The 12771-nt window shown below is 51.4% G+C and overlaps 1 protein-coding gene across 6 annotated transcripts in view; it reads left to right on the top strand.

Annotated features, from left to right (window-relative positions):
• Nucleotides 1-12771, top strand: part of SMAD3 (SMAD family member 3) — a 127085-nt gene that overhangs the window by 20020 nt on the left and 94294 nt on the right. The window contains exon 4 of one of the 6 annotated variants that reach the window (XM_068964436.1): nt 7844-7870. The exons of the other annotated variants lie outside the window; for them this stretch is intronic. Coding sequence (XP_068820537.1) covers nt 7844-7870 — 27 coding nt within the window. The remainder of the gene's footprint in view (nt 1-7843; nt 7871-12771) is intronic. 6 annotated transcript variants of the gene reach the window in all.

Here is a 12771-nt window from a genome sequence, read left to right as displayed (position 1 = left end):
GACCCAGGGGTTCAGAGGGAGGAGCAATGGAGGTGCGGGTAGGCCAGATCAGGTCCAGTCAAGGATGTGAGCTAGCGAAAAGGAGACTCCTGGGCCCCGGAAGTAGATTGTGCCTGTCTCCCTGCTTCTAACATGTTGATTGTCTTTGGGGAGCAGCCCTGAGGGGCGCCCCCTTGCTAGTAAGAAGGACTGTATGTCTTGCCCCTCTCAAAATTCTCTGCTTTCAGAAGTCAATTTTCCTCTAGCTTTTTCCTTCTCCTGCAAGAGAGGGGTGGTCTTTGCCAGCCCCCTGCTTTGATGATTACCATCTGCCCACCTTGATTTCCTGCATAGTTTCAGCTGGAACTCCTTTCCTTTCTATCCCAGAAATGCCATGTAAGATGATTGTTCTTGGTTCCGGTAGCCACCTGGCACCCTCTTAGCGGTGGCTGCATTTCAGGTATGGATGGGAATGATTATCTGTGCATCAGCAAATTCGAGTTTGTCCTGTAAGTGAGTTGTGTGATCATTGGTAAACGCAGGACTGGCTTTGTTAGGCCCTGACTGGGGCCAAGGCTATTATTTCTCTGTGGGTAATTATTTCAGGCTTCACGGTTATGAGCTGAGCATAATCGAGGGCAGATAAGAAAGCCATATATAGAGCAAAGTACATATTTCTTAAGGTGGGCGGCAGAGGCTTTATATATATGTGTGTGTGTTGGTGTATGTGTGTTTAAAAAAAGACCTATATTTTTTTTCTGGGCAGTAGAACTTAAGTTTCCAGTAAACATCTCCTCCCTTTTTTACTTTACCTTTTAATTTGGTGTTTATGGTCTCTGTGCTTTGAAATTGTTTTGCTATGATGCCAGCGCTGCTGGGAGAGGGGGTTGGGGCAGAGCAAGCCAGGCCCTTGGGAAGCCATGGTTTCGATCAAAGTTCTTAGAGTTCCTCTGGCCCAGCTGATCGACAGCTTTGATTCCTGGAGCTCATCTAGAAGAATAAAAACAGAGACCTGGAGCTCGAGGTGGGAGCGGCTATGCGTTTATTCGTTTCTCTCCCATTATGGCAGGAGGCTTCATGCAGTGTCCTTCTGCTCTGGGGTCTGGTTTCTCTGTTGCCCCTTTGCCTGCGTGGATGTTCTGCTCGGGTGGTCAGAGGCGTCCAGTGCCCCAGTGGTGCTCAGCGGCCTCAGTCTGGTCTGACTCTTACCACCCTGTGGACTGTAGCCCGCCAGGCTCCTCTGCCCATGTTATTCCCCAGTCTAGAATAACGGAATGGGTTGCTATTTCCTTCTCCAGTGGATCTTCCCGACCCAGGGGTCGAACCTGGGTCTCCTGCATTGCAGGCAGATTCTTTACCACTGAGCCATCAGGGAAGCCCCAACCTAGAACTAATTCTCTGAGACTATGGCTTGGGGGCGGGGCACACATGAGGGTCAGCTCTTGCTAAGTGGGAACTGCCTCGCCTGGTAGGCTTGGTGGATCTTGTGTTCTTTGATTTACCTGTCAGCTGGGGTTAGGGCAGTGGGGCGGGCAGGAGCTGGGGAAGCCCACCAGGGAAACCCCGGGGTGGAGGCCAGGTGGAATGCATCGATGAGTGTGAGCTTCCGTGAAGGAGCGGAGGGGGCAGAGCTGGGGAGAAAACCCACAAAATCAGCAGAGCTATGGGGCTGCGTGGTGGGGGCGGGCTTGAAGGAAACACACGTGGTGTTTTGGTGCTTTTTCACACGTTGTAGTTGGGCACAGCTTTAGGAAGGCTGTTTCAGAACCCGCCCCACCTCCATGAACCAGGGAGCAGCTGCTCTGGGGGGGGGGGGGCCGTGGAGGGGACTGGCACCCACTGCGGCTCACACCTGGGGTCTATCAGCACCCAGAAGCACGTGGTATGGACGGGGTCGCTCAAACCTCTGTTGGGCATCCTTGTGTGAACAGAGAGAGCTCAGTGAACTGAGAAGGGCGAGCCCTTCCCCAGGGACCCTCAGCACCGGGCCCCACAGAGCTCCCAGGAGACCCCAGGAAACTCTGTGACCCACAGCACGGTCCTGAGTGTGAACACAGCCAACAACTTTCTCTTGCAAGGTAGGTTTTCTTGTTTTTGTTTTTTCTTGGGGAAATGGCTGCTTTTGTTTTGTTTTTGTGTTTCTAGAGATACCAGATTAGGAGCCCCCAGAAAGATGAGAGAAACACCCCAAAAACCTGTACCCTCCTCCTTCCTGGTCAGCTCTGCCTGCCCAGACATGCTTGCTCCCCGGCTGTTCTTTCAATGCGCCATCCTTTCTCCCGCTTTTTCCTTTCTGTGAGCTCCTCGGTGATTCTGAAGAGCAAGAAAGGCAGCCAGGCGTCCTGTAGCTGTGACCTTCATCTTCCCATTCCTGCGGGGAGGACGGGGAGTTTGCACTTTCCCACTGTCCTGTCTTCACAGCAGCCTTGGGACGGGGGGGTTGGGGGGGGCGGGGGCCGGCAGAGACGTGGTCTCACCCGTCTTCTAGGTGACAGGGACCATCTGAGTGTTCATGTGGCCCTTCCTCTTCTTTGACAGGGTTGTTCTTTTACTGCACCACGTGGCCTCAAAAGTCAGTGCATAGGTGTGTGTGCTCACGAGGTTTCTCAGTACATCCCTCCAACGAGAATGGACTCTTTCCAGCTGTCACTGGGAAGGGGAGACACTTTCACTAGTTGCAGGAAGCAGGAGCTACTCTCTAGTTGCCGTGGCAGGCTTCACATTGCAGTGGCTTCTTTTGTTGCAGAGCGCAAGCTCTGGGGTGTGCAGGCTTCAGCAGTTGCTGTGCACGGGCTTGGTTCCCCCATGGCCCGTGGGATTTGCCCGGACTAGGGATGAAAGTGGCATCCCCCACCTTGCAAGGCAGACTCCTCACCACTCGACCATCAGGGAAGCCCCCCATGGCCTTGGATGTACTTTACAGTTTACACAGAGCTCTCACAGACCTGATCTTATTTTATCTCTGGGTCACATACCTGATTTTATTTCATCTCTATGACAATCTGTGGGGGTCGATGCTGGGCCAGATGAACAAACGGAGGCCTGGAGATGCTGAGTGACTTGCCGCAGGGCCCTCCAGCTGCTCATCAGGCCAGTGGGAAGCGGGTAGCAGCAGTGGATGGGGAAGTGAGAGTCCCGTGGGGGCGGTGGGTGGTGAAACCAACAGTTGGAGGCGTTGGGTTTTGCTGTTCTTGCCTCTGAAGCCACACAGGGCCGTGGTTCCTGACCTGCCCCTGACTGTGGACGCCCTGGCCTGTGTGGAAGCCTGGACCCACGTGTGAGGAGGAAGCACACTCAGATCGAGGAAGGGCCACCCCGAGGGAGTGGGGGCAGGCTGCTTGGGTCCGACTGAGAGAGGCTGACTCTGCAGGGCATGTGCAGGAAGGCAGCGCTTGAGAGCAGGGCACCTCTCCTGGGGTGGTAGGAAGACCCGGAGTCTGGAGCCTGGCAGATGTGCCGACACTCCCAATTCAGGCTCTTAGGATAGTCACTTTAGCACCTTGACCCGCAGTTTGGGGGTACTCTGTCTGTCCTTCAGAAGCGTGGGCCATCGACTGGGTCATACACAGCAGCGACTCCCCTGGTTAGAATCGACTTGATAGGTATCTCGTCCAGCCCTTTCCACAGGTGGAAACTGAGGCTCCGAGAGGCACGGGGACTTGCCCCAGGCCACAGTGGATGAGGGGCAAAGCTGGAGGTGACTCCGAGTCTCTTGATCCTGTGTGGGTGTTTTGTTTGCTTGTGCTTTGCCTGAACTTGGGGTAGCTTTTCTTGTTAGTTCACACCCTGGCCAAACAGCCCTGTCCCTGAGTAGTTACTTGCCTTATGACATAGAGGCAGCCAGCTCCCAGGGATGAAGGTGCGAGGTCTCTGATGTCCGTTTCTTGGGACGAGGAGAATGGGTAGGAGGACAGGGCAGGGCAATAAGGACTTTCTGACGCTTGCTCCACGTGAGCTGTTGTAAGCTTAGTCCTGGTTTTCCAAGTATTCTTGATGGTAAGCATGGTTCTGATGCTGAGATGTTCCACTCAGAGTTTTCAAGAGTAGATGTACGTTTCTCGTAAACCCTCGATGCTTCTCTCTGTTGCGTTCCCCACCCCACCCCCCTTTCCCCAGGGCTTTAAATCGTCTTTGGCTTGGGGTTGAAAGTAACCCATTATAGCGGTGAGCCTCGTGGTCCATTTTCTGCAGTGCTGTCAGGCTAAAACGTTGTAAACAGACCACCAAACTGTGTTTGGTCCAAGGCCAAGAACCTCCCTCCCCACTTGAGCATTTAATTGTCTGCTGCAGCGTTCAGCCTTGAGTTCAATGCAGGAATCCAGCATAATTTCTTATATTGTTACCATCTGGTTTTGTGGAGCCTTGCTTTTGATTTTAATTGTGCTCTTTGGGAGAGAAAACCCTACAAATGCTGGGAAAATAAGATTCCCCCCCCCCTCACCCGGTATCCCAGGCGTGCACACATTGCTGCCCTGGTGCTTGGTGGATGTGGCTTGAACAGAATCCTTTTGAGTTTTAGAACATCTTCTTTCATTATTCCTGCTCTCCCAGCAGTCTCTGGACCCGGGTCTCCTCTAAAGGGATTTCTCGGATGGGTCCCAGGTTTCTGACCTGAGGTGGGAGCTGCCTCCATGATAATGAGGGTTGAAGGTGGTTTGGGCAGTTGCCCAGTGTGACCCGCTCTGCCCCGGAGACCAGCTTTGTGATGATATGTTATATGACCTCTTTAACAAGTGAGTCACTCACCCCCAGATAACCACCGGTACTTTCAGGGGGAACTGCTAGTATCATTGTGGCTGTGGCCATGGTTTCTCTAAGAGAAGGTGTTTTTAGAAATGAAGGTAAAGGGTTTGTTCCCCTCAGATTGTTGCCATGGGCTCCTGGCTCCCCAGCCTTTCCCTTACGAAGGAAAGAGTTGTTTCTCTCTTTCTTTCTTTCCTTTCCTTGTTTTCTCTTAAGCCATGTGCTTGGGACCAGTTTTTAAATATTAGTCATCGATAATAACTGACATTCTTCTCACGTTTTTGGAAGGCAAGCTTCACCTTGTTACCTCTTTTAATTGTTCCATGCTACCTTCTAGAGTTGTCCGTCAGCGTAAGCGTTTTTGTGTAACTGTGATCAGAGTATATTCAGGAACACCATCAAGTCTTTACCTCAAAGGGAATTTAATATGGACCTTCATTATGCAGGTGATAAAGAAGCCAAGAAGCCACACATGGGAAGGGGAGGTGACCTGGAGCTCAGTGGCAGGATGCCACTGCTGCTTCTAGGCTGGAGGGACAAAGGGAAGAGGTGTTCTGCCCAGAGCCCAAGGTCAAGGGTCAAGGGTGGGCCACCTATCTAGAACAGATGCAGCTGCTTCTAGAAATGCCCACCCAAGGCAGAAAGGGGGAGAGGGGAGAAACACCCCGGCTGCTCCCTTCCTCCCACCCTCCACCCTCCCACGAGTTGTGTTGTCCAAACTCCCCAGTTGCCCCCTGTTGTTAGGGATCAGCCCTGGGGATACAGAGCAGAGGACTGGAGGATGAGAAAGGGATCAGAGGACACACAGCGCCTGGACAAGCCTAGGGAGCCAGCCTCCTGAACTAGTTGATGTTGTCTTACGCATTTCTCCATGGTCTTCATAATCACACATTATCTCAAGTGGATATGCCAGAGTTAACCATTCCTCAGCTGTTCAGAGAGAGCTTAAATGGACAATAAATCAGCAGTTCTCAAAGTGTGGTCACCAGTCAGCAAGTCTCCACATCTTGTTGGGGATGAAGAGTACCAGGCTTTACCAAGCAAGACCTCCCGACTCAGAACCCCTGGGGTGTGGCCCAGAAGTCTGTGCTTCCTCTGAAAGATGCTGACACATTAAAACTGGAGAGCCACTGTTCCAGGTGATGCTGTACCCCATTAAAGGTGGGGACAGGATACCGAGGGTACTGTTGGTCCAGGGTCTTTATCCAGAGCTGTGTGGTGTGAGAGAAAAGGCCCCAGACTCCAGGGCTGTTCACCTCTAGGGTCAAGCCTTTCTCTTGCCCTTAAACTCCTGGGTGATTCATTTCTCATTTGTTCAACAGCTAAAAATATGAAATCGTATCATTGGTGGTGTCCTGAGGATTCAATAATGGGCATGATGTCTCCTATATGTTGGGTCTTCTAGAGCCTTAGGGAAGGAAATGTGGCAATAGCAGCCAGCATCTGGGCCGTAGGAAGTTGGCCCTGGCCCTAGTACCTGAGGGCTGTGGTCTGAAAGTCAGTGATGAGCACTGGGAGGCTGAAAGGGAGCTTTAAGGCAGTAGGGATCTGGGACTGAGAGTTCCGAATCTGTAGCCAATCTTCCCTCCCTGCCCTTTTTATTAGCAGTGCTGCTCTGGCCCTGTGGTTACCACTGTTTTGTCCCTCTTTTCTTGTTCGCCACTTGGTGTCATGGAAAGGACCCACAGGACCCCGGCTTCCTGAGCTGGCTGTGTCTTCTTGGGCTTGTCACTTAACCTTTCTGAGCTGCGCTTTCCTTGTCTGTAAAGCCTCTGTGCTTGCTGACCATGGTGCAGATCAGGTGGGATGACAGATGTGGAATCTGGTTTGAACCTTAGCGGCCCCTTGAGTATGAAGCTTTAGGGTTCACACCTCCACTGAGCCCTTCGTCTGCCTTGCTGTCTCCATAAGCCTCATATTCTGTTCCCAACGCAGGAGGGGCTTCCTTTAGCGAAGGCAGGCAGGCAGTCTGGGTGCATCCTCACTCTAACCGTGACCTGTAGGAAGGTACCAGGCCAGGGTCTTCCACACATTTTTGTCTTTCAGTCCTCCCAGCAGCCCTACCGAGGACCGAGTCTTCCAAGAAGTAACTGAGGCCCAGATAGCTTAAGAGGAAGGATGTAAACAAAGCCGGTCCTGAGGGCACAGACGGAGGCCCACTTGGCCCCAGAGCCATCCACAGCGTTGCTATTGCTAAGAAGGGAAAGAGGAACTGGGTAAGGGCTCCTGCTGGCTTCTGGTGATGTTTCAGGCCCACAAGTGTTGTGGGTGCAATTGAGGAGCCAGTCAGGGCCGGTGGGGAAGCTGGCTGCCCAACAGAAACCCGGGCAGCCAGGTTCCCATCTCACCGCTCCTGGCAGCACCTGTGAGAGGCCTCTTGGGCCAGTGGGAGGACCAGCCGCCGTCCTCCTGCACACTTGGACGCCTTCTGCACTTAACGGCTGAGGAAGCTGGGGCTCCGAGAAGTCAAATGGCTTATCTGAGGTCAGGCATCTGAGCCCCGCTCGCATCCTTTCTGGTTCAGGGTTCTCAGCGTGATTCCAGGGTGTTTCCCAGCCGTTCTGTGGGGGCTCCACAGCTGGTCAGTGGGTCTGTGTGAGATGACCGGCGTGCGGGGATCTGCATGTGACAGGTCCAGCGAATCAGCCTAAGGCTGGGGCAGGTCAGAAGATGCGTCCTCCTCCAACCAGCAGGCATTATCCTCTTGTTTGGGTTGTAGCTAGAAGTGGCATCAGGTTGGGATGTGAAGGCTCTAAGAGGGGAGCACCCGCTGCTTCCGTTCATCCCACACTTTGGGGTCAGCCGGGGCTGTCTTCCCACCTGGTGATTCCTCCCGGCCAGGGTGGAGGGCATCTGCCTAGCCTCCTCCTAAGATAGACTCAGCACTAAACAATCTTACTGTTCCAGCTCTGCTCAGAATCGCTGCCCTGAGGACAAGGCTGTGCCAGGGCAGGGTGTGATAACACGGAACCGGGCCTGCCCGGGCAGGTCGTGAGGATGCTAAAGAACTGAGTTGGAGGCAGGACCTGAGCTTTCAACGCGATGGATACACATCATTTCTGATATAGCCCAGATGGTCTGAGGATCGTAATTACCTCAGGTCTGCTTCACAGGCATTTAGGGAAGCAGGTGGGCTGCACTCATCTAGGTTAGGATGCTGCCCCATACCTTTTTAACAGGTGTCTCAGCAAAGCCTTTGCAGTAACTCTTTATTTAAATCCTGGCAGGTTGCAACTGACTTGATGTTCTAGAACCTTTGGAGTCAGTCACTCTTTTTTTCTTCCTTTTTCTGGACTTCAGTGCACTTGAGTTTTTGCCCAGCTCTGCTACCCGTCTCTAGGAGGACATCAGGGCTGCCTAGAGGGGTGTCTGGAAAATGCTGCCATGTGTCTACTCTTCACACCCGACTCAACAGAAAACTTCATTTCTGATGCTTCTGACCACTGTGTGTATGTGTGTGTGTTGGGGTGAGGTATGGTGATTTCCCCACACCCAGCTGGATAGTAACAGTTTCAGGCAATTCTGACCCTCTCTACCTGCAGGTAGCATCAGATCCCACAGATAAGAGCTCAGTCTCACCCTCCCCTACCTCAGACAACAGTTACAAGTGCAGGTTGACACCTGTGCTTCTCACCTACCAGCTGTTGATCAGAGCTTCCCACCACACCCTCCTAGGGTTCAGTTAATTTGCTAGAGCGGCTCACAGGAAAACATCTTCTAGTTTATTGTAAGAGGGTATAACTAGAGAACAGGCGCGTGGAAGAGATGCACAGGGAGAAATATGTGGGAAGGAGCTTGGAGCATCCGTGCTCTGGGTGCGCAGCTCTCTGCTCATTTCCATGTGTTCCCCAACCTGCACGCTTTCTCAAGCTGGTCCCTGTGGGTTGTTATGGAGGTTTCATTATGAAGACTTGATTGATTTAATTATTGACCTCTAGTGATTGGAGTTGGGGGCAGAGTTGAGGGGCTGAGGCTGAAAGTTCCTACCTTCTAATCATAAGGTTGGTTTCCCTGGCAACAAGCCCCTCATCCATAGAGGCTTTCCATAAACTCAGATGTCGTAGAAAGGAGCTTGTTATGAATAACTGGAAGATACCTGTTTCATCTTTATTGCTCTGAAGCTATTCCAAGAACTGGGAAGCCCATGATAGTCCTGAGTTTGAACCAGAGCTTATTTGAGAGACAGAAAGTGATGTCATTCTAAGAAACGTCAACCACCAAAGAATCTCATCATATGCTTTCTTACTCACGTGACTTCTCCGTGCTAGCCAATCACGTACCCTGAACATGATGACATATAAGGGAAAGGAAAGATTAGGCAGCCCACAGTGCCTTTTCCCTGCTCATCAGTAAACAGCCAGGGGGAGTGTTGGCAGAATGTGCGCATATCAAGAAGTGAAGTGAGAACAGCTGAGTTCGCTTATGCAGAGGCGCCCTTGCTCTGGTTAGCCGTACGACGTGTGGTGGGTATGTAGGTGTGCTTAGTGGCAAAGAGTCCGCCTGCCGGTGCAGGAGACGCGAGAGATGTGGGCTGCATCCCTGGGTTGGGAAGATCCCCTGGAGGAGGAAGTGACGACCCACTCAGTGTTCTTGCCTGGAAAATTCCATGGACAGCGGAGCCTGGTGGGCTGTAGTTCATGGGGGTTGCGAAGAGTCAGACACGAATGAGCATACAGCCCAAGCTCCGAAATACAAATAGTGTGATTTTGATGATTTCACATACTAGTTAAGTGTCCTTTTGTTTGTATTCAAACTTGGCATTGCACAATGTAAACATGAATGGCAAAATTCACGCCAGTAATTTAAAATGGTAATTTTTCTTGACTTAGGATGGTATTAAATAGCAAAAACAAACCCAAACCCATTATCACAAGTCCAGAGAGAGACACTGGAAGAAAGGGGAAATATTTTACATTTAATACCATTAATGACATTTCTTCCTGATTTTTGCTCTGAGGTCTCTACATTTTCATTTTGCTTAGAGTCCCACAAATTATGTGGCTGATGCTGGATGACTCCTGGGGCTGGGGGCCTCAGACTGGTCTTATACACACAGGTCCTTTGCTAGATTTACTCTGTTCCAGGTTGTAGAACCAAGAAACAACTTATGGATAAGTGAACATTGGCACTTGCTCTAAAGATTCCAGGCTGTTCCAGGTGATGATGGGTCTGTTGTTGATGGACCTCACAGTTGAGAATTCTCAGAGGCTACAAAGATACCCTTGTTGGAGGTGTTTTGGGAGCATGCTGTGCCTTCACTCTTGTGAATTATTAAGAATCCCAGTGCAGGGGCTTGAGCCAGCAACGGCTGAGAGAGAGGCCCCAGTTAGGATTCCACCTCTGGCTGGTCTCCAGGGCAAGTTGTTTATTCCTGTGTCAGTCTCCTCATCGGACAATCCTCAGTCTCTCAGTTATAATGTAGTTGTGAAGAGTGTGAGCTACTTGGAGGCTGAATTCTTGGGTCGAATCGCGTCTCCATGTCTTAACTAGCTGCAGGACCTTGAGCAGGTTGTTCAAGCCTGCTGGACCCTCAGTCTCCCCATCTGTAAAATGGTCTGAAATGAGCTCAGGGAAAGGAACTAACATCAGGACTGGTACACTGTGCTGAATAAATGATAGCAGTAGTCATAATGGTGAAAAAGAATCAATCCTTCGAGGTTCTAGGACCAAAGGAGTAGCATTTGGGACCCCAGTCTTCAAGGTCCACCTGGAGAGGGTCTGGGAGGAGGAGTGCCTGGGGAGCCTGACTCCTAAGAAGCTCTGCAGGTTGTTTTAGAAGTTACCAGAATGAGAGAAACATTGTCGTGCTTGGAGTTGGAAGATCTGGGTCCTTGTCCTTCCACCCTCTGTCATCATCAGTCACTTGACTTCTGACAGTCCTTTCCCCACCAAGCCTCACTTCATTCATCTGTGAAATGGGTCTGCCTGCCTTCCCCGGTGGGGCCTGTTTGAGATAACATGGGTAGACATCTTCCTTTAGCTTAGACTCAGGGTGCTGTGTGACCTCCCTGGTGAATTCTCAGTATTGGTTGAAACCTTGCTCACAAACATCAGGAGATGAGCATCAGCTACTTTGCGTGGGCAAAGTCCTTGATCTCTGAGATCAGAGATGGACGATGAACTGTCCCAGGAGCAGACTAAAAAAGAAGGAAGGAGGGAGGGAAAAGAAAGCAAACCAGCAGAATTTGGAATTGTCCCCTGAACCACAATGGCAGGTTTCAGGGACTCGGGAAGGGGTGCAGCCCAGCTTTGTTGGCGAGAAACGTCAGATGCTGGGACGAGAAAGGCCTCTCTTACTGGAGCAGGGTTTCTCACCAGCCCCTGCCTATTAAGCTCCGGTAGCTTGTCACTCCTGGCTAACAGCTTGGCAGCACAGAGGCGAACCACAGAGTACATTTGAGGCCCAGATCTGCTCATTTCGAGGGTGGGGCCGCATATTTCTCCCGCCTCAGCAAGCTAATTAAAGAAAACAAGCTCTGGAGCTGGGAGAGGACTGGCCACAGAGCACTTGGGGAGGGTTGCTTGGGTTGTGGAGGCCTCTACAGCCCCTGGAAGACAGGTGAAGCGGGCATCCGGGCCCCTGTGTGTCCCTAAGGGAGCTCCTCCCACTGGGAGGCTTGGGTGCGGACAGTAGCGTGGCTTGTGTGGGATGGGAGCGTGACCTTGGTCTGTGAGGTTACCAGCTGGGAGAAGGTCAAGCTACCCATGAAGGTAGGACAGGGTTCTGAAATGCTTACAAGTGTGCACTTGTGCCCCGAACAAGTTAGTTCTAGGACATTTTTATCACCCCAAAGGAGACCTTGTACCTATTAGGCAGTTATTGTGCTTCATTCCATCCCATCTCCATTCCCGAGCAACCATTAATCTCTTTTCTCTTAATTAATTTATTTTTGGCTGCACTGGGTCTTCATTGCTTTGCACAGGCCTTCTCTAGTTGTGGCGAGCGGGGTCTACGCTACTGTTCGTTGTGGCGTCTTTTTTTGCAGAGCATGGGCTCTAGGCATGCAGGCTTCGGCAGTTGCAGCTTGCGAGCCCTAGAATGTGGGCTGAGTAGTTGTGGTATGTGGGCTTAGTTGCCCTGCAGCATGTGGAATCTTCCCGGACCAGGGATCGAACCCATGTCCTCAGCTGACAGGCAGATTCTTAGCCACTGCACCACCCAGGCAGTCCCAGCCTGCTATCTGTCTCTGCGTATTGGCCTCTTCTGGACAGTTCATGTGAATGGAATCATGCCACGCGTGGCTGGGTCTGTGAGTAACAGCAATTCACATCTCTGTGGCACTTTTGCTTCTGGTACCAGCACTAGGGAAAGTGGGGGCGACTTCTGTATTCCTGAAGTGAAGTGACAGTCCAGGAGGTGGCTGTTCAAAGTCGCAGGGCTGGGAAGTAGGGTGAGGGCTCAGGGCTTCTGTCTCCAGACGCAGCATGCTGATTACGAGGAGGGCAAGGCAAACATCAGTCCCACTGACTTGGAACAAACCCAGTCCTCCAGGATGAGAGCCGACTCCTAATAGCAACACACTGTTTTATGGAGAAGGTCTATTGCCGAAACAGTGATGGTGTCAATTGAATTATGTTTCAAGCATACCAGGGAAACCATTTCAAGGAATCCTGTTGTGAGTCATTTTGAAAAATGAAGAATTACACTACGTCCCCAGCGATGTTTTATTTTGGTACATCCAAGGAGCAAGACGGCTTGGTAGAGGGGCCCCAATGTTTTGCAAGGTTGTGTTGTTGGCGCCTAAGGATGGTTTGTTCCCCAGCTGCTCAGAGGAGTGGTTCACATGTCCTGGAGAACCGGGGGAAGATACAGCACATGGTGGAATGTTTTGCTTCACTTATTCAAAGAAGCTGGGGCCTGGGTGGTGCCTCGGGAGGCATCCAGGTCAGAGATTCTCAAGCGAGCCCTGCTGTGAGAATCTTTAGCCTTCAGGAAGGCTGAAGATAATGAAGATGTTGTTAATTGAGCATTTAGTATGTGCCTGGGACCTTATATAGATCATCTTATGTAATTATTACTGCTAATACTGCTGAAGTTCATGAATAGTT

This window comes from Capricornis sumatraensis, chromosome 2 (assembly GCF_032405125.1).
Source record: "Capricornis sumatraensis isolate serow.1 chromosome 2, serow.2, whole genome shotgun sequence".
NCBI lineage: Eukaryota > Metazoa > Chordata > Mammalia > Artiodactyla > Bovidae > Capricornis > Capricornis sumatraensis.
The sequence above is the reverse complement of the archived record's forward strand: the minus strand, read 5'-3'. Positions and strand labels throughout refer to the sequence as shown.